This window comes from Poeciliopsis prolifica, unplaced genomic scaffold (genome assembly GCF_027474105.1).
Source record: "Poeciliopsis prolifica strain line A6 unplaced genomic scaffold, Auburn_PproV2 SCAFFOLD002, whole genome shotgun sequence".
In the NCBI taxonomy this organism is placed as follows: Eukaryota; Metazoa; Chordata; class Actinopteri; order Cyprinodontiformes; family Poeciliidae; genus Poeciliopsis; species Poeciliopsis prolifica.
In genome coordinates, this window is record NW_026562377.1 from 19,478,934 (window position 1) to 19,506,471 (window position 27,538).

The 27,538-nt window shown below is 40.2% G+C and overlaps 1 protein-coding gene across 1 annotated transcript; it reads right to left on the reverse strand.

The window, feature by feature from the left end:
* Window positions 1-204: 204 nt before the first annotated feature.
* gatad2ab (GATA zinc finger domain containing 2Ab) lies at window positions 205-27,041 on the reverse strand. The gene is given in 12 exon segments (XM_055053132.1): window positions 205-3,755; window positions 4,573-4,786; window positions 4,891-5,279; window positions 5,370-5,610; window positions 5,704-5,883; window positions 5,992-6,108; window positions 6,216-6,287; window positions 7,851-7,963; window positions 7,966-7,981; window positions 8,191-8,314; window positions 12,964-13,272; window positions 26,915-27,041. Coding segments are annotated over 11 exon segments (1,896 nt in total). The 5' UTR covers window positions 13,260-13,272; window positions 26,915-27,041; the 3' UTR covers window positions 205-3,621.
* Window positions 27,042-27,538: the final 497 nt, after the last annotated feature.

Consider the following 27,538-nt stretch of genomic DNA (forward strand, 5'->3'; position numbering starts at 1 on the left):
AGGAATGGACAAGGTGGGTGGGTGGAGTCTAGTTGGTGCAAGGACGGAGTGTGTATGTGTGTGTGTGCGTGTGTGTGTGTGTGTGTGTTTGTATCTTTTTCTCCAGCAAAGTTCAAATTTCATGCAACCCTGCCAGTAAACAAACAAGTCAAGAAACAGGGGTTAAAATTAGTTTTATTATTTGACAGAGCAGGAAAAAAAAAAATCAAAAACAGCCAAAAAAAAAAAAAAAAAAAAAAAAAAATCTTATACATTGTTGTCCATTTGCGCTTCACTGCAGTCAGCAGCTGACCCCAAACACACAAACAAACATCGGAATGGTGATAATGTTGCCAAACAGCAGCAGCAGCAGGCAGTCGTCAGGACAGCACAGCGTTGCACCAGAAGAGGCATGGGCTCATTCCAGGTTGCTGGTTTTTTGCTCCCACGATACACGGGTTGCTATTTTTTGTTTTGTTTTGCTCATCAGGAATGTACACACAACCTGGAATATTTCCCCTTCTGTGCCAATGTAGAAAACATGAACTTCACAAGCAATCCACCTTAATTTCTGTATGTTTGCATTACCACCGGGCATCTGCACATGTTAACATACATTTTTCTTTCCTTTTTTTTAATGAAGGCGTAAACACAAAAAAATCAAGGGATGCATTTCAACTCGAGGCGCGGATATATAAAGCAATTGTCCAACCGTTACATCACATAATTAAAATAAAAAAACCTTATCTGACGTGAGGACATTAGACTTCAAGACGTGGATCTTATAAATACATCTTTGAGTGCAACAAAGAGTTAGAAAATGTGAGACTGAACGCAACGATCGGGCCAGGCAGTAACTTTTAATTCAATTTGGCTCATTTGAATCTCATTGACTTTTGGGAGATGCAGCAAACTACTGAACACAGATCAGAACAGAGCTTTTGTTGTTGCTTTTTTTTTTTTTTAATTACTGAGAAATATTCTTTTTTTCTTCTTTTTTTCCCTTCCCCTCAGCCACAAAAGGCATGAAAATTGTGGTTGCCCCCATTTTCCTTAAATCGACAGCATGTGGAGTGTGGAACAAAATGAATTATCTACAATATTTAAGATTACACCTAGACATGTATAAAATAGTCTGAGTTGTATAAGTTGTTTTTCCACTCCTCTCTCCTAGCCAGCTGCACCTTGTAACTCATAGTGTCATAAGAACAGTTCTTCTTTGTGTAGGTAACAGGGAGGACCAAAGCCAGCTGCCTGCAAGCGAAGAGATAACAAATATTTAGCGCGCCTCCACTATGGGAACGGGATGAGATGCTCAAGTTATCTGTGTAGCTTTGGAGGAAGCTAGACAAAGGATACCTCCCCCTCAGGGCTGTCTATTTGGTTCAGAGTACCCCTTTTCATGTTATGTGTCCTAATTTGGTGAGGGGCATTTGAAGCGACTCCCACTTCCTGTGCACCAAGGAACTGTATATGATTCCGTGATTGTTTCAGCCTCCTGCTGTGATTTTATCTGTCGTTCTCCACTTGCAAGTGATATTAAAAGTTTTTGTTCTCCGCACTTTTGCTGTCTCGGTCTCCTCTCTGGAAAATCTGTGCGTTTCAACAGAACTTTTCTGAAAGTCATAGGTCGACGACATGTCTCGATGCATAGATGGGGGGATAGATTCTCTTAGAACGTCTGAGAATTTATTTAGACTCCTGCCTCCATCACAGACCCGCAACACACAGTTCTCTCATGTATTATAGTCCTTTTGAATTAGAAAAACAAACAAAATCGGAATCAGCAGGTGAGACTGGAAAAAAAAAAAACATAGAAAACGTGTGTCAACCCGTTACAGCCCAATCGTGCGTCTCCGTCTCTCTCCTTTTTCAATTACTGTAAATTTTCCAATAAGACAAACAGAACACCATCTGATAAGTTGTACATAAGCCCTGCTGGCTGACCGTAACATCCTGTTATTTTTTTATTTTTTGACCATGACACTTTACGTCTGCCTGCCTGTGCTGCTGCAATCTTATCAAAACACACTGTAGGGCAGGTAAAATGCAAGGATCGACTTTACAGAAATCACACACACCTTAAAGACTAAGAAGTTCGTCATCTGTCGCAGAAGGGCTTAGTTTTTTGTTTTTGCATGACTACATTCTGAAAGCTGTCCAGCTTCGCTCAAACCGGTCAAAGGTTGTGTGAGAGCTGCTTGACACAGAGGGAAAAAAACAAAACAAAACAAAAAAAGAAAACACATTTTAAACCAATATCCATTCAAAACGTAGGGCATATGCAAGTCTTTACTAACCCTATAAATAAATTCAGACAGTTTTTTCTGTAGAAGGAACAAAAAGAAAGAAAAAAAAGTAATGCACCACAACCTATGACTAAAAAGCAAAATTAAAATGTCAAAACCTTGACATTGCTTACACCCACTCAGTTTAGCATGAAATCATGTTCATATCCAGAGAGGGCTCAAATAAACTAGAAACATTCTAGCAGAAGGGATTCCATTTGGGCTCCACTAGTTCTTTGGAAGGTTTATTTTACAATATTCAGTAAGAACAGTCCTCCAAATATGCTCCATGTTTTGTTTTTTTAAGCTTTTTTTTTCCTTTTCTTTTTTTTTTTCCAACATGAGTCAATGAAACCCTTAATCTTTATTCTTCCTCATCATCTTAGCAAAAAACAAAAAAAGTATTTAAAACTAGGCCACAATAATGGAAACCAGCAGATGTAAAACCACCTCAACAGTAACATTAGCCTTTTTTTATATTCAGACCTCAACAAGAGGCCACTTCCAAAGTGTCAGGGAGCACAATATTCCAAACACAGCATAGGACTTACAGAAGAGAAGACAAAATCCTAACATTCAGCCATACAAAATAGTCCAACAGACACAGCAACTTCTCTAATTTACACACTGAAGGTTGATGAGAAGAGGCAGTCTGTGCGCAGATAGATCCTTTTTTCTTTTTTTTTTCCTTGTGAGTCTGTTTTTTTTTGTTGTTTTTTTTTTATGTTTGTCTTATTCATTGTTGCAAAGCTAAAGCAGTTAATATTTTACGGATGGTCCTCGAAGCTCAACGATCCCTGTGATGAGGTCCATAGGAGAGTTCGGTTAGGCCAGCACGCGGGCCTGAGTGGCTCAGGCTGGAGGCCTGGAGGGGTGGGGGGGGGGAGCAGAGAGGCAGGATGCAGGACAAATCATGTATACGATGGTGATCATTGCTAATCCTTGCGTGGTCCATAAGGAGGAACGCTCAGCGTTGTTTTTATTTTGTTTTTTTCTTCTGCCACTTTCTTCCCGGTTCGAGCAGTAAACAGTTGGAAGAGCCGAAGTGCCCCCCCCCCACCGACTCCCGAAGTCTTGCAAAAGGTACCCCTAAAATGTTTATGACAAGTTCCTTGCATCCCAGAAGCTGCTGCAGCACAGCTTCATTCAGGAAATGATTCAGAAAAGGAACAAGGTAGCATAAGAAGGCGTCGAGAAGAGGTTTAAATACACCTCTGATCAACGAGAAAAAGAGTTCTTATCCTGGCCGTCCGAGCCAGAGTCTATAGAAAACAATAGAATGATAATGAGCATGGCTGTTATCGATATTAGGAGGGCTAAAAGCTGTGGCATCAGGAGGAGGGGAGAGGTTGCATTATTTCCATGTGTTTGCTGCTTGGGAGATGGAGCGGGAAGGAATCATGTCCAGCAGATATTCCCGCTGACGTTCCACTGCAGAGGAGGTCTTATGAGCAGACAAGCTGGGATTGACGTAGGCCATCGTCACTCCTGGAAGGACACACGAAAAAATGTCAAAGCATAGTCATACGTGATAAATGAATATATTATTACTTTTTTAAATTTTTTTTATTCGCTAAGAGAGACATTATATAGATTAATTAAACAACTGTTCTTTTCTGTTACCAATAAAAACGCACTGTAAAGACAGAAATGTGGATTGTGAAGTTTTTTTTATTCAAAAAGTTCATTTAATTTGGCAAACGGGTCTGATTGAACGGCATATTCTTATTCATTGACTATGCCTATGAATCGAAGATTATAGAGTCTAAGAGAAGAAAAAAAGTTTATTCCTTTAACTATTTTAAAGCCTATGAGCAAAAGGAGCATTAGTACTCAGTGCCTTGCACATGCATGCAACCACAACTCTAATCTTTTTTTGCTGGGATTTTATGTTAAAGACCTAGTCAAAACCCACACTTCCTATAAAAAAAAAAATTGGTGAGACTTGGCCATAATATTTCCAGATGCAGTCTAACGTAGCTGAGCTGGAGCCATTTTGAAACTAAGAATAGGAAAGAAAAAAACCCAAAAGGACTTCACCCTATAGATGTGCAAATGTGGTATAGAAGCCTAAAGAGACTTGCAGCTAGAAATTCTTTTTGATATGCACATATCATAAAGACTTTATGAAAAGATTTTCCTTCCTTTCACAGTCATTAACTATTGCATATTGCACAAAATGTCAATACATTGAAGTTTGTGGAAACATTGTAATAAAACATGCTGTGTATATCACACTGAACAGAAGTCCAAAGTAAGAAAATGTGGCGTGCATTTTTTGCATAACTTTGTCACATTTGTGTACCTGCGTTCCCACTGCCCTGCTTCCTCCAGGCTCCCATGTTGCCCTGGTTACCACTGCTGCTGGCGCTGACCTTTGCTCCCTGCTGCAGTGAGAGAGCGGCGGCATGTTTCCCTGCTCTGCTGCCCAGCGCGGCCGCCGTCACCGCGTTCTGCAGCTGGGAGGAGGTAAAGGAGTGCGCCACGCCACGAGACTGGATGCTGTGAGCCAAATGACTCTGCACAGAGACACAGCACAGTGAAATGCTGAGCAAGGTGGACGTCAACAAACATCATGCAGGAGCAAATAAGAAAATGCTACATAAGTAAATGGAGTGCCGACCTGCTTAATGGAGTGGTGTGCAGACACTGATCGGTGCTGCAAGTCAGACCTGATCTGCTTGTACTGCGGGGATATCAGCACCTCGCTCTTGGACAGCGAGGGAGAGGAGGACGAGGTGGTTTTGGAGGACGATGAGGAGGCCGTCTGCTGGAGGATACGCTGTTCAATCTCCTGCTCCTGCTGGAGCGCCTTCACAAAGGCTGCCTTCAGACGGTTTGTGTGCTCGGCCTTTAGGGCCTTCTTCTGATTGGACGACATGCATTGGTCGCAGAGGATGGTGCCGGCCTTCTCCTTCCTCCAGCGGGAGGTGAAGTCCGTCTTGCACTGGGCACAGGTGTACGGGTCTTTGGAATTGGAGCTGGCCATGGAAGCAGCAGGACCCAGATTACCTAAATATGGAATGATATTCAGACAATATTGATTATTTAACTGCTTTACAATCTGTTGCTGTCATCGTAACCACAGAGACGATGACCCACCCCGGCCGTGCATCTCGAGTAGCTTTTGAACCACCTCCTCTAACCCCAACAAGTAGATGAACTCATTATTAGCAGCGGATGGCAGGAAGTTGAACTCGGGAGCAGGAGGTTTGGGTGGAGGAATCTCCAGCAGAGTCTTCTCCAACTGCTTCCTTAGAGCTAGCTTAGCAGCCGCCTGCCTGCTAGCCGGAGAATCATTGACACTGGAGCTGGGAGACGAGCCTTTAAGACCAGAGGAGCCCTAAAAACACAAAGACAAAATCTAAATTTCACACAAACGAAGAGGAGGTTTAGAAATCACCACAGGAGCGGTTTTAACCCGAGGGATGCTGACCATGACGTTGTTGGCCACGTTAGTCACTCGAATGAGCCCCTGCTGAATGATCCGCTGGCCCTGGATCTGGACGTTGGGGACAGAAGCCCTGGGGGCCAGTAACAGTGGGGGTGGACCTGAACCGCCGTGCTGCTGGTGCTGCCGCAGGCTAGCGATCTGCTGAGGGGTCACCGCAATAGGCTGGGGGGTGCACAGATACAGCAATTACAGAGAACAGTCCTCAAGAAAACACACTAAAGACATTCAAGCATAAAGTTTAAAGGAGACAATCAGTCAGTGGACAACAACCTGGGCTCCTCTGACCAAGGGTGGCATCACAATCTGAGAGTTGTGTTTGGATGGGACGTGCTGTCCACCCCGCACTAAGGGTGGGGGGATCACTGTGCCTGAGCTACGACCCGTCACCTGCAAACACAACAACGGTGATATTTATAAATAGTGGTGATAAAAACCCTCAGGTAAAAGGAAAAAATACACAAGTTTTAGAATGAGTACTGGAGGGGAGGCCATACCTGAAGGGGTACTTTACTGGATGTCATGCTGCCTCGCACTAGAGGAGGAGGAGTGGCCACTGAGCCACTCGCCTGAACACAGACAAAGTGTGGTTTAAGAAGTTAAACAACCCTGGCAAAATAAATAAACACCATAACTTGGTTTCTATTAGGCAGCAGCTTTATAATATGAAACATTTCATGACTTAAAAATCATGACTAATTTAAATTAACATAAACATAACATATAACATAAACTTATGTCTAATATTCACATCAAAAATATCCTGAGATCCTGAGTATAGGTTAGGAATCCCAGCCTGGGCTTTTATTTAAATGATCAATATTTCTGAATAAACTCAACTCCTGATATCCATTACCGTGGTGTTGTGAATGATCTTGTCTGCCACATTCCACAAACACATGCGACTGTAATTTGTGCAGCTAATTTGAATTAAAAAGAAAGACAATGTTTAATTAAACTAATCAAGACCCGGCCATTTTGTGCCCCACTGGATCATGAAACGCAGAAATGCGAAATCCGCATGCAAATCAAATACACAATTGTTGGGTTGGGGATGAGGGAAACATTTTCTTCTGTAAATAACATCTTAAATTTCCTGAGTTTAAACATAAACGCACCCGCACAATAAGATTATTTCCTGCACAGTCCCGGGAAATACCTGCCAGCCCGGCACGTTTATAGGAAGCATATGCACTGATAAATACAGATATGCCTGAAGGCTGACAAATAATAACAATAACCAAGATAGATTCAGACAGAATGAGTTTTCAAACAGGACATAGCCTTAAGTGAGTAAATGAGCTTGAACTATAACACTACAGCATTATTAAAACTCTTCTTAGAAATTATAGATTCAATTTAAATTGTAAAACAAACAGAAATGTATCTTTTATTATAAAATATATACAGTGTTAGACCAATAATTGGGAGACTCTGGGTCGATTACAGATGTTTATGGAGCTCTTTGGAAAGATTGCTCATTTCCATTTTAACAAACCTTTTATTTTCCACCCTTCATAACATCCACAGAGAAAGAGGGGGTAAGTCCAGATGTAGTGCTTTGCTTGTATGACCAATAAATACACAACTTTTTCTGTAAGTTTTGACTGCACAAGAAAAATAAGTATATAAGAAAGAGGAAACATGCTAGCATCAACAACTTCAGGGATGTGCTTTGCATAAAAAAAAATCAAAGGAAGTAAAACTACATTTTACCATAGAGTACAATTGTGCTGACTCAGATACAGATACAGAAACAAAAGCATGTTTTTCTAGAGACTTCTATTAGAACAAAATTATCCTGTGCTGCCAAACTAATAAAGCCACGTCCAAAGTGTTGAAATGGCCGAACAAAAATGAGTTTCATCAACTGAACACAATCGCAGCACTAATGTGATTTGACTGTTGCTGCAAAGTCATATCACAAAATGCCCCGTCTCAAATAATTTGGAGCTGTGCTAGGGATTAAAAAAATCCTGATCAGGAAATCTCTATTTTTCATTCCATTAAGAGTCAGTAAAGGATTAACGCAAGAACTATGTGTTCTGTGGTGAGCTAAAACCCTTATTCAGAATGGCACAACACAGTGAAAGCCTCTTAATGTTGCAAACTTTGTTCCCTTTGCTGCTTACCTTTTGTACAGTGCTTTCCTTCTGGATCTGGCTTTGTCGTAGTTTCTTGAGGAGAACCAGTTTGGCTTCCTGGAGCCTCAGTTCCTCCTTAAGCTGTTTTATAATACGTTCCTTTCCTCAGGTGAGCTCTTCTGCACATATGAGAAGAAAAAAGAAGAAAAAAAAAACCTTGATACCAAGTTATTTTCTGGGTGTAGTGCAGGCCAGGTTTTAAATCAGTTCAAGATAATAAATAACATACCAGATGATTGTCTAACAGTTTTTATAGTGGCTGTAAACGCCTTTTTAGACAGTAAATGCGGCAAAACTACCATTACATTTTAAAGTTCTATTCTCCTACCATGAGTTTATCCGTGTCCGTCTTCGTGAAGCAGTGGCCGTTCATCACGGGACTGGACGGCTCGTTGTCTGATAACACAATCACATCATCTGGGGAAGGCGGCTGTTGTTCTTTCTTAATGTCACTGAAAGAAGAGACAATAATAATACATGCTTGTCATTAAACAAATATTACATTTTATAACACATTCATAAACTAAAGACCAATTGCAACTGAGTTTAAGTTTAATTAGTTTTCCTGAAAGCGTAGCAATGTTGCCTGGTGTTGAATTTGTGCTTTCCAATAATACTTTGCTTTGCATCTTGCATAGGATTTCTAGTGTCTTTTTGTTTTGTTTAAGAACATTCTTGGATGGAGCGAGAGAATCAACTACAGTTGTTTGGGCGTCTGACTTTGATAGCTAATTGGAGGACTTCAAAGGTTGTGTGAAGACCGTTAAAACTGGTTTCAGAGTTGTTCTGCAAGTTCAAACCCAATCCGTGGAGCATCATCACTTTATCAAACATAACTTAGTTGCAGTTATGCAACAAAAGATGTACAATGCCTGTCGCAATACGCGATAAGTCATTTAATCGCATGATAAAGTTAAAATGCTCAATTTCCATTCTGATGATTAATATTTTGTGAAGGGTAGATTTGTTTGTAGAGGCTTTATAATCCATTTCATTTATGGTTTCTGTTGTGTGTGGTTTTGATATCCATTTTATTTATTGCTTTTGGTCGTTGTGTTTTATTTTGGATATTTAAAATATTTTCCAGTTACATCAAAATCTGTTATCGTAACAGACCTATGAACAAGTGACATTTGATTAATTTTCTCTCGTTTGAACAAAGTTGTCCATTATGAACTTGTAGCTTTGTCTTGAATCCAGTAGATGGCGTTATTGAATTGTTATTCTGTGAGTCTTGCATCAAATGTGCAGCAGGAACACACAAGAAGACATGTACCAAGAGATCAATAATGGGGTAATGGCGGCAGAGAAAGAATACAACCACCGATTATATCCATCGTAAGGTAGCATCCACAGACCAGCTGTGCTCTCCCTTCCGGGAGCAGAGGGACTCAAAGCAGCAATATAATGAACTAAAGTGTAGAACTGCAACTGAAGTGAAAGCTGGAGACCTTTGTTAAGTGCATAATGGCTTTTCCTGGCGACTAAGCAAAACAAAGGTGACTTACGGCATGTTACGTTCGCAATCGGAGCGGGGTTGGGGGAGAGGGGGGGAATGTGGCAGTAGCAAAGAGGTGGGTGAAAAGGAGGGAGGGGGGGATCAAAGTAATGTTACGGAACAAGAACAACTACTGACCACTGTAGGTAGGCCGAGTTATGCAAAATAGCTTTGGGTATGCTAGCGTCTGTGACATCGGACTCCGACGTCTGCATCATGCTGTTTAATTATTCTCCATCAAGTTGTGTGGAAGTTCAGTTCCTGCCAAGCAAGAAAGGGCTTGAGGTAAGACCCGTTTTGTCACCCACACAGGGCCTCACCCAGCTCCTGCTCTACCTCTATGGCAAGGCCTGTGGCCTAGCCGCGCCGGCAAAGCCTGGGCCTCGGCTCTCCCCTCCCTCCCAGCTGCCGACGCCAGAGTCACAAGCGGAGCAGAGCAGAGGTTGGCCCGAGACGCTTGAGAGGGTGACACCGAGGTGGGGGGGGGAGGGTAATACATGGCCAGGAGCCAACCTATTGTGTACACTCACTCTCACTCAGTCACCACTTCACGCACCCCTCCCCCAACCTTACTTGTTCATCTTTTATACTCCAACTCACTGAGTCAGTTCTTCTGGGTTTTATTTTCCCCTCTTCCTTTTGCTCACCCCGGAGTCGCGTCTCTGCTGCCCTCTCAACGGCTCCCCTCAAGAGACATCAATCTAAGGCCAGTAAGGTCTCTCCGAAGTGTGTAATGGAGTACTTTCCTTATGTGTTTAACTTAAATGTGAAAAGAAAAACTGATCTTCTTCATAAAGTTCTGCTTTTCAATGACATTTCACCTTTGAGCAAAAACAAACCCCGAGATGAGCAGCTTCGTTTACATTCTGTCCATAAAATAAAAACAGCAGTCAGAGGAACACAGTAAGTACCATAACTGAGGATTTGAGTGCTTCCTGATGTACCACAAAACCTTCAAGGCGAGCCCTGCGCGTTGACCGATATGGCCTGATTACAGACATGACACGGACTAGCTGATGAAGGTTGCTGCCATCTATTGAGAACAGCTTACACAAGCGTCACAACAACACATGGCAGCTTGCGTTATGTAAGGTCCAGTGTCTCTGCATGCCTCGGTTTCCCTAGATTGTAGCTGTACGCTGACCCCCCCTCCCAACGTAGGATTTTGCTGATTCAGTCATTTTGAGGTATAGATGGATCCTTCACATTCAGAGTGCAACCCAAACCAGCCCAGAGCCGATTTCACCTCTTTAAGGGAATCAAACAGTTCGGTGCAGATTGGCTGAAATATTGACAAAACCCTGTAAAGCAGACGTCTAGCCTATAATAGAAAGCCTCAATTCAGTTGCTGTACGATCGTCTGACACAGTTTGAAGCTGGATTGAACTCTGTCATTCATACTTTTCACAAAGCTGAGCTTCGATGACAAAGGCCACCATAAACAATCAAAATAATCACTTTCCAGAAAGGAAGCACGTCCACATAAAAAGAGGCTAAAAGCTGGGGCCAAAGGTGACACTCGTCTGTAATTATGCGGTAACGCAGCACAGCCAAACACACTCACTACTCAATCACCCCTCTGCTCCACTTAAACTGTTATCATATCACTGTGCGTGTGTGTTTATGTATTTATCTCTCCACCAAATACACATCACATGACATCAGGCATTTCTCTGTGTGGTCATGTGACACACCCACCACTCCTCCTGGCCCCTCCTTCCTCCAACTGCTCCTTCCAACGTGGAAACCATGGCAACGGCCAGTTGGAACCAGTTTGTGACACATAGCCTTCATTTTGTGAGAAGTGCGAGGCAGAGTTCAGGTGCTGCTGTGGGAGAAAATGGAGCCTGGGCCTTTAGGAGCCTCAAAAGTTTTCAGGATGGGGGCAGGCTGCTGGCAACCACACACCGACTTCCTGTATGACTCCTGTCAGACCACTCGCTCTACTGCAATTTCAGTGAGAAACCTGAAACTCCAAAAGACGCAGCTCTATGCAAAACGCCCCGCTGTGCGTGCCGGCAGACAATCCAGGGCCTATAGCAACATACGTGGGGCCTTGCCCTTTATAACGTAAAATATAAAATACATTGAATTACCTCAGATGTCGTAGAATTTAAACCGTTGATTCAGCCTACCTATCTACAACTGTATCAACAACGTAGCCTTTAAAGCTCAGAGTTGATGACAAAGGGTTGTGGACATAATTGACCTACAATGTAATATAAAGGCCCAGAGATGAGGAATAGACTGCTACTGGTCAATGTTCAATGCATTAGATGGCTTGAAGTGTTGACTGCTTACTAGAAGAGCCTAGCCATGGACTGGTTTCTGATATAGAAGTTCGCCAAGGTTATGTATTTGTAATGTACTGCATTCTCTTGTAAGCCAAGGTTCTTTTGCGGTTTAAAAACTTTCACTGGTTTCTACTGAGCTTCACAAGATACCATAGAACGTATGAGAGCGACCAGTGTTGTCCCTGGATGTGTAGAGCTCAAATAAGCTGCAAGGCCCCCCTCCACTAAACCCTCGTGTTGATGTGCACTGCCGGTCACCTGGCTGAATAAAACGGGTACTACACTTACCCCTTGCTTTCAACTAGGCCTGGTATGGGTTCTCATAGATTGAAATATAATTGCTTATAACATGATATAAACTGCTTTCATTCAACATATCAACTATGGTTTAAAATGGTATTGTTTAATAGAGTGATAGATTGCATGCCTTTCCTCACCATGAAGTTGTTGTATGTATGAGTTTTGTAGTCTCCCTTCTGCCAGCTGATTAGCAGTGTGCTGCAGTAAGTGGAGGAAGGACAAGACAATGCATAAACCATACTATGTGTTTTATACAGTCCACACATTCCCAGTTATTCTGGCACATTTAAGAAACCATTCTTAAATGGTTTGCAAAAAAAATGAACGCACCACTTATCAGTTTTTTAACCCGTTTGATGACTCCAGCTAGCAAGCTTTGGGGAAAGTGTCTGTTAGCAGCCTAACGCAGGATTTATCCAAGCAGAGCCCCACTGTCCATTATCTTCCACTTATCCAAAGTTGGGCTGCATAGGCAGCAGCCTACGCAGAAAGGCCCGGCTCCTCCAGGGGAATCCCAAGATGTTCCCAAGGCGTTCCAAGGTTAGTCGAGAAAAACAGACCCTCCGCCGTGTCCATAACACTTGCTAATTATCCAATTATTCTCAGCTATCTCAGTTCGACCTTTATAAATACCTAAAACATAACATTCTGACCTTGAAAAGTAATACTAAATTAAAGTATTTTACATTTTCCAAGTTTAAAAAGTTCCGTAAAACAAAATTTTTTAAATGTTATGGAACCCATTACCTGTAATTATCAATGTTTGATTTTTTTTTTGCAGCAGCAGGCGTAATTGTTGTTTTTCTCCTGACATTGACTCGTGTTGCTTGTTTTCATTTTGCAGTTTTGTGTCAAAACATTGAAACCTTTGAATTTGTACTGCAAAAGTGTAATGCCAGCTCATGTCCAACAGTATTACAATCACATAAAGTACTGTATGTTCCTTTTACATGATAGTGCAGCACCCACGAAGAAACCAAAACCCAACAGATTATTTTCCTCGTCTCACCTTTTGGATGTGCTCATGTCCACGGGTTCGTCTCCGGTCTGAACCTCCAACTTGATGGTAGCCTTCACCTCCCCAGTCTTCAGGATGCTGGCTGCTACCTTAGCAGCCTGCTCACTCTTCAGCTTCATGCCCTCAGCTGCAGGTCCCATCAGGGCCAGCGGGGCCCCAGCTGCATCACCTCTCTCCAGCTTTACCCGCTTGCCGTCCATGTCCCCTGGGGAACCGCCAAGAGCTGCATGGTCCCTCTCCAAAGCTCGCTTCTGGCTGCGCGTTTGACGCACCGCCTCTTCTGACATGGCTGCTCTCACCCTGGAGATACAGAAGGAACAAACAGTTGCAGCACTCTGTTTATGTATTCATAAAACACAGAAAAGCAAACAAAAGAGGTAGGCTAGGTAAAAAAAAAAAAAAAAAAGAAAAGAAAAGAAAGAAAGAAAGAAAGAAAGGAAATGGTGAAGAAATTGTTTAGTTGACTGAGGGCAAGCATTTCTCATTTGGCAAACATCATCAATATAGCAAAATGCACAACAGAAGCAGTCTTACAAGCCAAGTGAGGTAAAATCTGGCTCAGTGTACATTTCATTAAACTGAAAAAGTATCTGAAAGTGAGTCAATCAGATAAAGCCAGCAGTGCCAGGCCTCAACTTAGCAGTGACACTGACCTGAGTGGCTGTCTTAAACCACTCAGGTCAGTGACAACAAAGAGTCCTAAAGGTGATTGAAGATGCTTAACCAAATCAGCTAATCTGCAGTTTGAAACAAAGCATCACATACAGGGCTTGCTTGGGAGCACTCAGTACTTCAATGCCAGTTTTCAAAAGTCAAACACATTACAAGACATTCATTTAGATCCAGGATGATTGGGGGGATGAGAGGGAGAAAAATAAGGAGAAAGAGAGAGAAATGTATGCAGGATTTGATTTAATCAAGATTTTCTTCACTTAATAAAAAGTGATTATTATAACAGAAGTCATCTTGATTTACTAAATTCTATTGTGGGAAGAAATACTCATCAAAATACCCCAAGGATGCAATATTTGCTGTTTCACTTTACTTCTCTTAAAAAACAATCAAGTTTAACAAATTTATAAGATCTACAGAGCTTACTTAAAATTTCCAACAACTACTGTCCTAAACAGGTGCAACACCAGAAAACGTTTACACACATTGAACATTCTCATATTCTTTAGCCTGGTCATGACAGTCTGGGTCAGATGGTTGATATTGGTATTTTGCCATAAAAGCATAAACGGTTCAGGGTGAAGTTTTCTATTCAAAGAACACTAACTATTAAGTATTTTGGTGAAAGAATCATGCTTAGCGTATCTTTTGTTGCCAGTGAGATACACCAAATCCAAATTATTCAACTTCCTATAAAATCAGCAGTTGAAACCATGAAGTGTTCCAACAAAATGTTCTAAACACACACAATGAGTTTCTGGAATGACCCAGACAAAACGCTGTTTAAAAACTGAAAAGTGGCAGAAAACAAAGCAACTTAAATTAAAAGCTGACCCAATTCTAAGATGTCAGAATACAAAGCAGAAAGTGAAAATCATTAGTGAATCTTTCACGTGAAGCGAACAAATAGTCACGCATTAGAAATGAAGCAGGAACTCGCATCCTCACTTTATTAATTCATGATGTTTCAAATAAAATGTGTGTTATTTGGAAACATTCTGCATACTGATAAGTGGATACAACTCCTGAACACATTATGAGCAATTTATGAGAGGGAAATCACTTCCTTGAAAAACCAGTTCTAACTGGTCCAAGATGGAGGGAGCACAAAGGCCGAGCCAACCCAGAAACAAAGTCGCAAGAATTACAAGGAGAATATGGGACAAAACTAATACCAAATCACAGCTGCAACTTGAAACCGAACCTCATACCAAAGTATTTCATCTATATTTAGGAATATTTATCTATAGAGACTAATGTGAAGCAGAGAGTTGGAAAAGAAAATCAGAAAATACAATTATTGTGTTGATAATAAAAACAGTAAGCTAATATCTGGGATGTTTGTGTTGGGCTATAGGTTATCATAGGGCCTTTTGAGTTATGTCTCTTTAATATTAGCTAAATATTAAAGAGACAGTAATTCATACTGCTGTTTAATGGACAAAATCATTCAAAACAAAACCAACTTAACTCAGCCAAACATCAGGCCTGCTGACATGAAAGTTTGCAGTACTTAGAAAGGACCCAAATCTGTTCCACAGCTCAGACAGATGTGCCCTGCTGTACCATGCCTGAATACAAAGACCATCTATCTACCGGAGATGACGGCTTATGTGTGGGAGTGTGTTGCACACAGAAATCAAACTTCAACCAAGATACAATTAAGTAATGGCTTCACAGTCAGTTTGCACAACATTGTGGTGAACTATGACAGATTTAAGAAGCAGAGGATCAACTCGCCACGTGACCAGAAAAACTGTAGCCACTAGTTTCAAGTTGAGACACGTGGCTACCTTTGTCCCGGAAGGAACGGACAGACTGCGAAGCCCTAAAGTATTAGATGTCCCGATAGGAAGCATTTGCGTATGCTCCAAAGTGAGATGATTACACTTGAAAACCAAAGAGGCCTTTGTGTGCCATTGCTGGTTTATTTATTCAAATAAATTGTCCAGAGAAGAAACACCAGCGGCTCATTCAGACATGAGGTGTACAATACCTAAAGCCTATTACCAGAACCGAGTGATTTTATACACCAGATGGAAACTCAAAGCACTTTCTCATCACTGCAAAAAGCGCCACCAGGTCCTGGATCCAGAAATCCTCTTCTGTGTGGGTACCGTTACCAAGTGAAAAAGATTAGCCACTTTCACAACCACTGAAATGTTTAATGGCTGTGGTTTATTTGGGGCGTCAGAGAGAGACAGAGCTGATACCAGGAGGACTGAATGGAGGAGGAAAAGTTGCTACATTATATTCTTCTGAACTTTGAATCTCTGTCTGCAGTTGGAAATGTTGGTGCCTTCCAGGAAAACCCCATGAGTTGAAGTTACATACTTTAGACAGTTAATAACGTCAATCAAACTAATTATGCTAATTGGTAAGATGATAAATACAATTTAAAATGTTAACTGCATAATTATTTATCTTTTATATAATTAGTGAAATGTGTCTTTACAGTACTACATCCAACATAATTAATTCTTGCACATAAAAAAAAAGATTAATATTTTGAATGTTTTTCTGATATCTCTGTTATTGTTCTTAAAAATAAACCAGAATCAACAAAATATCTGCATGTCAAAGCTTAACCACAAAATATATGGAGATGCATCAATCAGGATTTTAACGGCATTAGTCAGGCTCGCTCTGTTCTGGTTGAAAAAATAAAAAGAGTCAAACTCAAACATCAAACTGGCAAAGAACTACAACTACAAACTTCTAAAGCAACCAAGCAGCAATAGTCTTGGCAACCTCAAGCTCTTCTATGCGCCATAAAACAAACAGCAACTGACCCTATAATCACACTAAGAGGTTTGATTTGTCGGCTGTCAAGTCTATAAAAGAGTTGAGGGGAAGCTGAAACCTGCAAGAAGGAGAGGCTGATTTTTCAGACATATGCTCTTCCGTTTATGTCTGAAACACTTGCAATCAAAGGGAATTGGTGTGTGGATGTCTACTTACATTAGAGATTGAGCATATTACCAATGAAGGGATGTCAGTATTTTCATGAGATGCTAGCCAGTTTTGCCCCTCATTCCCCTACCGCCCTTTGTGTAAACAGTTAAGTTTCCTATTTTTTTTTTCTTTTTGAATGAAACTTGATCGCTTTTCACAAGATTTACCCCACCAAAAGTCCTAAAATTAGGAAGAACACCAAGAAACTAGTGGTGGAAAACAACAAGGCGGTAAGAGTTGCAAAATACTTGAAAGTCATAATGTTTTTAGGGGTAAGTAGATTTGTTCAGCTGCCTATAAACTTAAAGAACATATGTAGAAAAAAACTAATAAGAAACAAGCTATATATTGAGACCTATGTATTTGTGAATCCACAACAAATGTTCCAGCAGCATGTTGAAAAAGAAAATCTACTAATCAGCGGTCAAAGGATGTTGAAATCACAGGTGAAGGGTCACATTTAACTGTCTGCAAACAATTACATTTTAAGGGAATTTTACAGCATATACAGCTTTGTGAGCTCAGTTCACTATGCATTAAACCACTGTCTCCACTTATAATTCAGACATTTTCTTTGTTAGATGAAAACAAAGAAAAAGAAATTGCCTAAAGCAATTTTTCAGGCATCCCATCTTTCTTGAGATTTGGCTTAAATTTAGTAAAAGACAGCAATTCTTTTGTCATACCTTATATGGGACATTTCTATGAGCAATATACATCTAAAGTAAGGCATATGCGTGTTGATTGCCAGAAAATTTCTACAAAGTGCAAGCAATGCAAAATATTTTATATAGTGAAACTGTGGAAAACAAGGCGGGAAGAGGACATGTGTTTATCATGCTACCATGGACAACGAGGTGGGCCTTATTTTCAAAATTATGTTTTATTTTATGCCAAATTTCACTTTTTCTGTTTCAGTTTTACTGAATTACATTTTAACTATATTAGTTAACCTAAATAGTACACAATTATGGAGTGAATGGGAAAAAAACACATCCTTAGCTAGGGTTCAGTATTTCATATCAAATGAAAAACTTGTGTGGTTCAAAAGAACATTACGAACATGAAAACTCTAAAATTATGTGCAAAACAACTAATATCTTTTTTGTAACATAAAAGAAAATTTCCCTTTAATAAATGCTCTAAAGTTGAACTCAATATCAACGTACTTATTACATGCAAAAAAAAACTTGCAAGTAATAAAAGTTTGTGCACGTTTCCATAATAATCCAGACCTTGGTTCATATTTTTCCTTCCATCTGTGATGGAAATTTCCACCATTCGTGTTTTGCTGTGGATTCCAGTTTGTTTTTTAAATTCAACAATTCAATCCTCATTTTCCGCATCGTAGAAATTAGGGGGCCCTAGATTCAGCTGCAGTATAAAAAAATGCCTTAAAAAGAGGGTGGGACAAAGCAAAAAATAAATAACTATGTAAATCGATTAATTGAAGCTGAGCAGAAATTCATATATAGCTTAAACTACACAGGACATTTATTGTTTTCTGAAAGGATGCCGTAGCAAAATGAAATCTCCAACATCCTTGAGTACAGTATAGCAGGATTAAAAAAAAATTCCTGCCTAAAAGTAAATGGAAATCTGTGACCTGAGCTGACACTCCATGTTTTACCCTCAGTCGCTCTCCTTTTGTGTCCAGCAGCTTTGCAGAGAATGGATCAATGCCAACGGTTCAATCCCTCAGGTAGACCGCTCGCCGCTCATCTCCAGCGCCTAAACGACCCCCCCACTGGGACTGGACGCAGCCCGTGAACACATTAACAGCCATTTTAAAGACACACAGGCTCCTCGGCTGTGTCCTTAGGGTTCAATACAAGGAGAAACAACAATTATGCCGTCCGATAGAGATGCCACAAGTATGAATTATTATAGCCCAATAAAAGACAACAGAACACTAACTCATTTTTGGGTAGCTAAGCAGCACTGGCCTTTATTATATTGATTTAATCCCTCATACTGACCAGCTATCCAACAGGACGATGCGTCTGTGTGATGATTTTAAATTTAAGGCGACAGCTAACAAATCATCACGACTAATGATTTTTTTTTTTTCTGTAGTGCACGCTCAACATTTTAAATACCCAATCCTCTTTATGAGGTGATCGAAAAACAGGATGTTTTTTTTTTTTTTAATAGATATACTCTCGATAATAAAAACAACAACAACAACAAAGATTAGACTACTTGTGCTGGTTTGATCACCAGGGTAGGAATGGGGGTAGGGACCCAGCTGAGGAGGTGCCATGGTTGGGGGAGGGAGAAGAACGCAGAGCGCATGTGGTTAGCTGAGCCATAATCTAACTGTACCCAAGTGAAGAAAGAAAAAAAAACTCTTCCTTGTCTTCTCTTTCTCACTGACAAGCTCATTCTCCATCTTACCCCTCCCTGTCTCTCTCTCTCACTCTCTCTCTTTTCCTATCTCTCTCTCTCTCACACACACATATATACACACACGCACACACACACACACACACACACACACACACACACACACACACACTCCTTGCTCGCTTGTTCTGTTCTAGGCTTGGCCAGCCCAGAAGTCTCCAAGAGTGTGTGCGTGTGTGTGTGTGTGTGTGTGTGTGTGTGTGTGTGTGTGTGTGTGTGTGTGTGTGTGTGTGTGTGTGTGTGTGTGTGTGTGTGCCCCTACTGGTTGTGTCCCGAACGCCAAGGGTTAAGCCCCTGCCATTTTAACGCCACTGACAGATCAGACCATTAGGGTGTTACCTAACAAAATGGAAGCCTTTAACCCTGAATCTGCCAGACTGTCTCTTTGTGTGTGTTTGCGTGTGTATGTGTGTGTGTGTGCGTGTGTGTGTCTGTGTGCGTAAATGAGAGCCGGAGCTACACAGAGTGTATCTGTGTGTGCGCATGTCTCCACCTGGATTCTACCCCCAGCAACATGACGACAACGAAACACCAACAAGACCAGGAAGTATAAAAAAACCCGACTTCTGTACATGATCGCATAAAACTACTGGTAGACATACAGCCGCATTTAACCACAAGAGCTCGCTTGTTTGCATCACACAGACACACTCGCACCTCATCATGTAACCTCCTCGCATAAAGACCTAACATCTAATCTGGATTATAGTAGACAGACACAGAAGTGCAGTAACGGTGCATGTGTGTCGACCACCAATTAAACCGTATAAAGGTGACAATACTCACATAAAATACTACTCATCTCATCTCTCAGTATCATTCTACACTATAATTGTACAATCCCTAGATACATTTTCAGCCGACAGTATTTACAATCCACGATATAAAAGAACATCTAAACATTGTCAAAAATCTAAGGAAGGGCTAATCTCAAATTTCAGCCTAATTGCTTCCAAATGGTCCCTCTGTAATCCTGTAAAACCAGAAGCACATACCCTCATAGAAACTGGAGGGCCAGGACACACGCAGACTGCTATCAGATTACATTTCTTAGAAATGGATCTAAGCAGGAAGTGACCAAAGCAAAAAAAAAAGGGGACCTCTGGGAGTCAAACAAAACCATATAAAAAGACTTCTCAAGATGGAAAACACGAACAAACAAAGAATTACACCCAATGTTAGTGGCAATTGCTGCATATTTCTGAGATTAGACGAGGCGTTATGAATTTTAAGTGGCTCTCCATCAGATGGGGTCAGTCAAGATTAGACCATCACAAGAAAATTTCCAGAAGAGTAAAAATGCAACGATGAGATTCGGGCCACAGAGAAAATTCATGAGGAAAACTGAGCAGACACAAAAACTGAGTCTAAACTAGATATGAACTCTTTCTACGAATAATTATTTTAACTTATAAGGAGAATACTGCAATGACACTGACAACTATGAATTTTCAAAACAGTGAGCCGTTTTGATAAGTGGAAACAGACCAAGAGAGGAAACAAAAATGGTGCTAGAGACAAAACAGAATTTAGCTTCTAAATAAATATGTACCTAAATATGTGTATGTAGGCTTTGCTTTGCAGCATCAAGTTATTTTGGATTTTCTTGATTGACGAATAAGCTCTCCTCCAGCATCAAACACCTGGCATCTAGAACAGGCTCCCACTCTATACTAGTGTTGTGTAATGTAAAAGAGCAACCAAGCATCTTCCGTCATCTTCTACTTCTTGCTTCCACATTACACCATTTCATCACAACCTCAGCCATCCTCCACTTATCTGAGATCAAGTTGAAGGGGTGACGGGTCCAGGAGGGAAGGTCAGACATCCGTCTCCCCAGCTCCTTCTGGGGGATACCAAGGCCAAAAGGGACGGCTGTTCTGACCAGCAAGTTCATAACTGGGTTTGCACAATACATCACAAATGCGTCAATGTCGCAATATCACTGTGTGCAATATTCATATTGCAAAGAACAGCTTGGTGTTCAAAAACTTGAGGCTCATACATTCCAAGAGTTGTGAACTTGCAAACTTGCATTTTTGATGCTAATGTATCAGTTAGCCTGCAGGACACACGCTCACTGCAGACACAGAGACATTGTCCAAAAGCCTAAAAGGTCACTGAGTGTAGGAGGTGCACATGAGAAAGAGAGGAAAGAAGACAATAGGCATATATTCCAACTGATAGGATTGCAATATTTAACATTATTATCTCAGTTGGGAGATTTTCTAATGGTGTGCATCCCTATCGTCACAACCCAGGTGTAAGTCCCCAACAAACATCCAAACTAAAGTTTGCTGTATGAAGCTGTACCGATGTATTCACAAGCTACAGTTCAAAATCTCACACTTCTGGTCATCTAGCTGAGAGAAAATGTCCAATACTTACTGTTTATCTAAAAGAAGAAACTTTCTGTTGTTTGGAAAATCTGACAGTCATGGAAAAAACAGATACTGATGGTGTGGAAAGAACAAAAGTGCAACCCATGGTGCTATTAAGGCAACATTTTACAAAGCTAGTTATCCAACTATAAGCCATGTATCTGTGAAGCAGCTGCCTGTAGGCTCCACCAGAGCAGATAGATGGATTAAACAGATAATATTAGCTATTTATGCTTGTGTTACTCAATAATGACTAAATATAAAAAGGACAGAATATCCTGCTTAATAAAAAGAAACATTAGATTGAAAACCAGTATTGAAACGTAGCATTCTATGGATGTTGGCCATTTCTTTGGTCCACTTGTCTGGTCTGGACCAAAGGCAAACTTCTTTCCTTGTTTGTTGATTTGCTTTCACATTGTCCTGTTTTATTTTTTATAAATGACCTACAATTTGTAAAGAAACCAATGCGGTAGATGGTTACTGCTCCCATTGGAGCAGAAATTACTGCTCCCAAGGATCAAGGGAGTCAAGAGGTTGAAATCAGCTGCAGGATTTAAAATGCAAACAAAATTTTGAAATAATTTGAAACACACAGAATACTAGCCAATTCAAGAAATACCGGTTGTAGGGGTTATTGCTAAAAAAAAAAAAAAAAAAACACACAAAAAAAAATACAAAAACTGCTCAAAAAACTAAACCAACGCATGACTTCTATTTCGGGCAGCAAGATAGAAAATCTTGTGATGAGGTTATTCGAGGTAAATATTGTGAAGACAAAATCCGCAAAAATCAGCTATTTAAGACTGTGATCCTAATGGATAAATACTAAATTAGCATGTAAAAAGCAAGTTCACAACAATCTGAATATATCAGACGGCAATTAAGCCACTCCAAAATCTCCTTTTTGATATGAATTTTGCACACACTTATATTGTGATAATATATCCTCGAGATTCTGTGGCGCCCTTCTGTGATTAATATGAAAATGAACATATTGCTGAGAGAACACATTTAATGAAGCTGCTGGCATGCAAAAATCAAAGCAACCACTACATCGAAAATGATACACAACTCCAAAAATGCAAAAAAAAAAAAAAAAAAAGTTTAATATAACTAGCTTATTTCCCTGCACAAGAATCTTTGAAATCATAGGAAAAAAACAATTTCCTATGATGATGAGTGGCTTGAAAGTCACTTTGGTCAACTGACAAAGGACAAGGCGACGCATATTTAATGTCGGACAGGACACAGTTTTTTCACTACCAGCTATCTGTTGGACTAACACTAAAAGATAAATAATACAAATTTTTTGAACTCACACCTTATGTGTCACTAAAAAACAATAGTTATCCTTTCCAGAAATAATTTTCTTTTTTCATTAGTTGGATTTAGTGTTATATATTATCTTTCACAATTAAATTTTTTTAGTTGCATATAGATCTAATGTAAAGGCGGTGAAGTAAATTATGACTGCCAGTATGAGAAATGCATTACATAAGATAATAATTTACTAAATAAGTCCATAAAGACTCGTGACCTGAAGCTGCCATCACTTTAAAAAACAAAACAACATGAGGTGTCTGATGGCTAAAAAGGACAGGCTGGTCACATTGTTAACACACATGCTTGACAAAACCCAACAGGGTAAACAAGTAATAGTCAGGGCAGTTACGGTTTAAAGACCTTCCTGGCTTCTGCTTAAAGAACCGCCCCAGGCTTTTCGGTGGTTATTCCTGTCCGATACGTCTACTCCTGTCCTCTGGTATCTGGAGGAACTGTCAGAAAGGGAGTTTCTCAGATAGCATGAAAACATTGTAAATCAGAAAAGTTCTGCTTGGGTGATATAATAGAACAAGATGTCAGAGGTGGTAAAGTAAATAATTAGTGCTTTAAAAAATAGCAGGAAAGTCCAGAAGTTTAATATAAGTAAGCTTATTGTGACGTGAAATATTTTCACGTCACGAAATGAATATTTCACATATTTCACTCTAATAAGGTGAGCACCCTTATTAGAAATCAGAAGAGATGACGCATCATTAGTAAAGAAATGAACAAAAAAAAAAACACCCATCTTCATGCTTGGTATGATACCAAGATAACAGGATGGTAGTTTGTAGAAAGAGAACTTTTTTTTTTAAATCAGCGACATTTTAACATAATCTGAAACTGCCTAAACTAAACTGTGCCATGTAATATAAAGAGGTATAATGAAATACCATGATGAAGGAGAAGGAAGAGAGTAGTTACACATTTATCAACTATAGTGAATAAGGAGTAAGATACACATGCCTTAATTAAGATTACATAACAGCAGGATCCAAATATATATTACATTTCAGAGAATAACATTTCGGGTATTCATACTCCTTGAATGCTTTTCACACTTTTCCTACATACAATCAGACACCAGGGTGTTTTCTTAATGTGACAGATGAAAACAAAGTAGCACAAAATTGTGAAGTGGAAGGAAAATGATACAATGTTTTCAATATATTTTACAACTAAAAAGTGTAGCCAGCATCTCCATTCGATCCACCTGAGTCAATGATTTATAGATCCACCCATCATGGCAATTACAGCTGCCAAGTTCTTCTGGCAGATGTCTTTACCAGCTTTGGACATGAAAACGCAGAACTTTTTGTCCATTCCAATTTGCTACAAAAAAAAAAACTCAACCTTACTCAGACTGGATGGGAACATCAATTTACAAGTCTTGCCACAAAACCTTAGGCAGATTTAGTTCTGTACTTTGACAGGGCCACAAAGTGCCAAGGTCTAAACCAGACTTGCCCACTTTATGGATCCTGGTCACCATCCGGCCCTTTAGATTTTTCATTGCCTGGTGTTAAGATTTTTAAGTGGAAATTAGAAAGACAGGAATTGCTGAATCTAAAAGCAAACATAAAGAGACACCATGCAAATTGCAACAGTTATTCATGTTAAATAAAGACAATGATTCAGTTGTCAAAATGGAGGGACACATTTTATCAATGAGTTAAAGTTTTTACTGCAAGGATGTCAAAGTGATGTTAGTAGTTTATCAAATATACCCTTCGAAAAAAGACAATAGTTTGGTCTTCTACCATAGTAACAGATATGTCATTGAATCAAAATAATAAGAATAAATTGTATTTATAATGCCCTTTATATCAATAGATCTCAAAGGGCAATAATCACCCAATTCTTGTTCACTTATAGCTCTGATTCTACGTTGAGAGTCGCTGTCAGTCTGGTCACCAGCTTTCATCAGCTGCCTTGTTTGGCTAAAGAAAAGCATCCCACAGCATTATGCTGCCACCCCAATGCTTTAAAGTGGGAATAATGTATTTATTGCTATTTGTAATTCCATTTTCTTCTTCATCTAATCAGATAACATTCTTCCACAAGTTTGTCACAAAGTGTATCAACATTCTGCTTTTAATTTTGTATTTATACAAAGGTTAAACACAGGTTGACAACTTCCCAATTGAGTGAAGGCAATTGGTTTATATTTAGGGGAATCAGCGTAAAAGGGGAAATACAAATACCTGCCACGGTTTTCATTTTTTGTAAAGTATAAAAAAAATTAAAAGCATCTGTTTACTTTCACTTCACACCCTACTTTTTGCTCCCCTGTCCCATGAAATATATTGAATATTATGAATGTAACATTCATAATAAGACGTCCAAAGGGTGCTAATATTTTCCCGGCCACCGTTTAAGCCAGATAATCGCAACAGCGAGAAAAATAACCATGGAAATAAATGCGGAAAATAATACATATTAGTCAACAATAGAAAACATATCTGTAAGTTAAAGTTTTAATCAAGATGAATAACAGAGCATCAGAAGTCATGCCTGTCTAGTTACATCACTCTCAGGGGAGTTACTCCCCCCCATCTTTCTTTTTTTATAAGAGGCACCCCTCCTCAGGCAACTCCAAGGCGCATCATAAAATGCAAAGCGACACATGTCCTCTTTCACCAGCCAAGGGTGCCAACTGTCTGCCTGATCTAAATAGAGGACACTTGCTCAGAAGAGAAAGTGATAAGCAGACTGCTGATCATCTCACAAAAAAAAGAAAAAAAAAAGAGCAAAAACATAACTAAAAGTCAGGATTGCAAAACCGACATGACCTCTCGAAGAACAGGCAGGGACCTTTGGTCAGGAGCTAAGTAGATATAAGATGACTGCTTAAAGCAACCTAAAAAAACACAACTAAGAAACTCACTATAATAGAATAACAATAATGGCGTAAATTAAAAGACATGCCACTACTGATATAATACTTCCGATTTATTTATCTATTTATTTTTTACCTCAACAGGCACTGAACGGTGCAGTAACCAAAAGACCATGTCGACTTGGCATCAGGTCTCGAATTTGTATCATGCCACACAAACCTTGCTTTTCTAGTAAAAAACAAAAGTGGGAATTTAGATGTCTCGCTACAAACACCTACCAAGCGTGGGTGATTGCCACTAAGCTGTCGTGGACGGACAGACACACAACGGCCAAGGCACAATCGTCCACCATTACGCCTCCATAAAGTCTCTTCACGCTTCAGCTAATCTGACAAAGTTATGAGATCAATGGTTCCTGGAAGCGCAAGAGAAAGCATCTACAACCAGGAGAAACCGCAGACTTATAAATGCCCGCTGTAACAAAACAATAGTAATACTGTTTGAAAACTTAAGAGACGCTACTTAAGCCTCGGAAGAGCGGATGCCTGTGTTGAACTAACCCATCAACAACAACAAGCTATCGGATGCTAACGTTAACTTGGCTTCCCAACAACAACCTGTCCATCTGTCCGGCTACAAAACCGGAGGCTACATAAATCCATCCACCAGCCCACAATGGTCCGCGGCGGTTAGTTGTGATACCGGGTGTAAAACCAGGAGCTTGTGCCCCTTTAAGAAGTGATAATACATATCATACATTTTAGACTGGGTGTTTCTACACCTCCAAATAGCGATACACGAAAGAGACAATGAAACCGACCCCGTTTCGGAGAGCAACGGGGTAGTACAAGACGAGCTAACATGCAAGCTAAGTTAGCCTGCTAACGCTAATTCTCTGGTCTGCACAAACAGTCCCTGGATGTGTTCACGAATAATTGAGCGTTAATTACACAGAGAAATGTCATTTTTAGCCAAATCGTTGTTGGCTACAAATTAGCAAATGCAGTAATTAACTTTCATTATGTACGAATGCCGGTGCAGGATGAAACAAGTTTGATGGAAAAAGTTTGTTTTATTTTGCTCCACTTTTAAGGCTTTGCTCCTGGCAGTCCGTCCTCGGTAGGTGTGTGTGAGCGTGTGCTGCGTATGTGTGTGCGTGTATGCGTGTGTGTGCGTGGAGCCCAACGACACACAAACTGTTACCTTGCACGTTAGCGGAGATCGAGCTATGCTAGCTAGCTTAACTTGCGTTAGCCGAGCTAACACCGACAGAAAAAAACTTCCGTCCCCGTCACGTTTTAATTGGAAATTATGATCTCGGATAAGGTCACAGGACAACGAAATAAAGTTTCACGAACTTACGGAGTATATAGGAGGAGCCGGGTCGAGTTCCCCCGCGGTTTTCACTTGTTTTGGCGTCAGTATTTAGCTGGCTTTGGCGTAAAAAAATCCCGGGGATCCCCTCTCTTCTGTCCGCTGCCACTCCGGTTGCCAGATAATGTAATGAGCCACCACAGGCGGCGTCATGCTGCGTTCATACACACCTCGGAAATGATAAGTGCTGCCGATGGAAGGAAAAAAGATATGTTCTGCAACGACTTCACGGAAGTGATTGAGGAGCAGGACTAATGCATTTTTTGTGTGAATGTTTTGACTTTGGAGTTTGATACATTGTGCTCTTGTCCACTTTTAATGTGCATCTTCTATGCATAAATAAGACAGCTTCAGCTGTTAGTAATTAATTTACAGTTTTGACACAGGATCAGGACAACAGGTAGCCTATTTAATGTTTCGCCTCTTCATTGTATAAAAAAGTATATATTTTTAACTTGAATCATGCACTGTCTTTGCAAGAGCTCATTCAATAAAGCTTATGGGGATTTTTAATGAATATATTCATTGATTTAGAAATGTCTGGATGAGAGAAAGCTGCACAAGCCATGTGCAGTTTAAGAAGTTTGTCAGGGTTCTGCTGTGACATAAAGT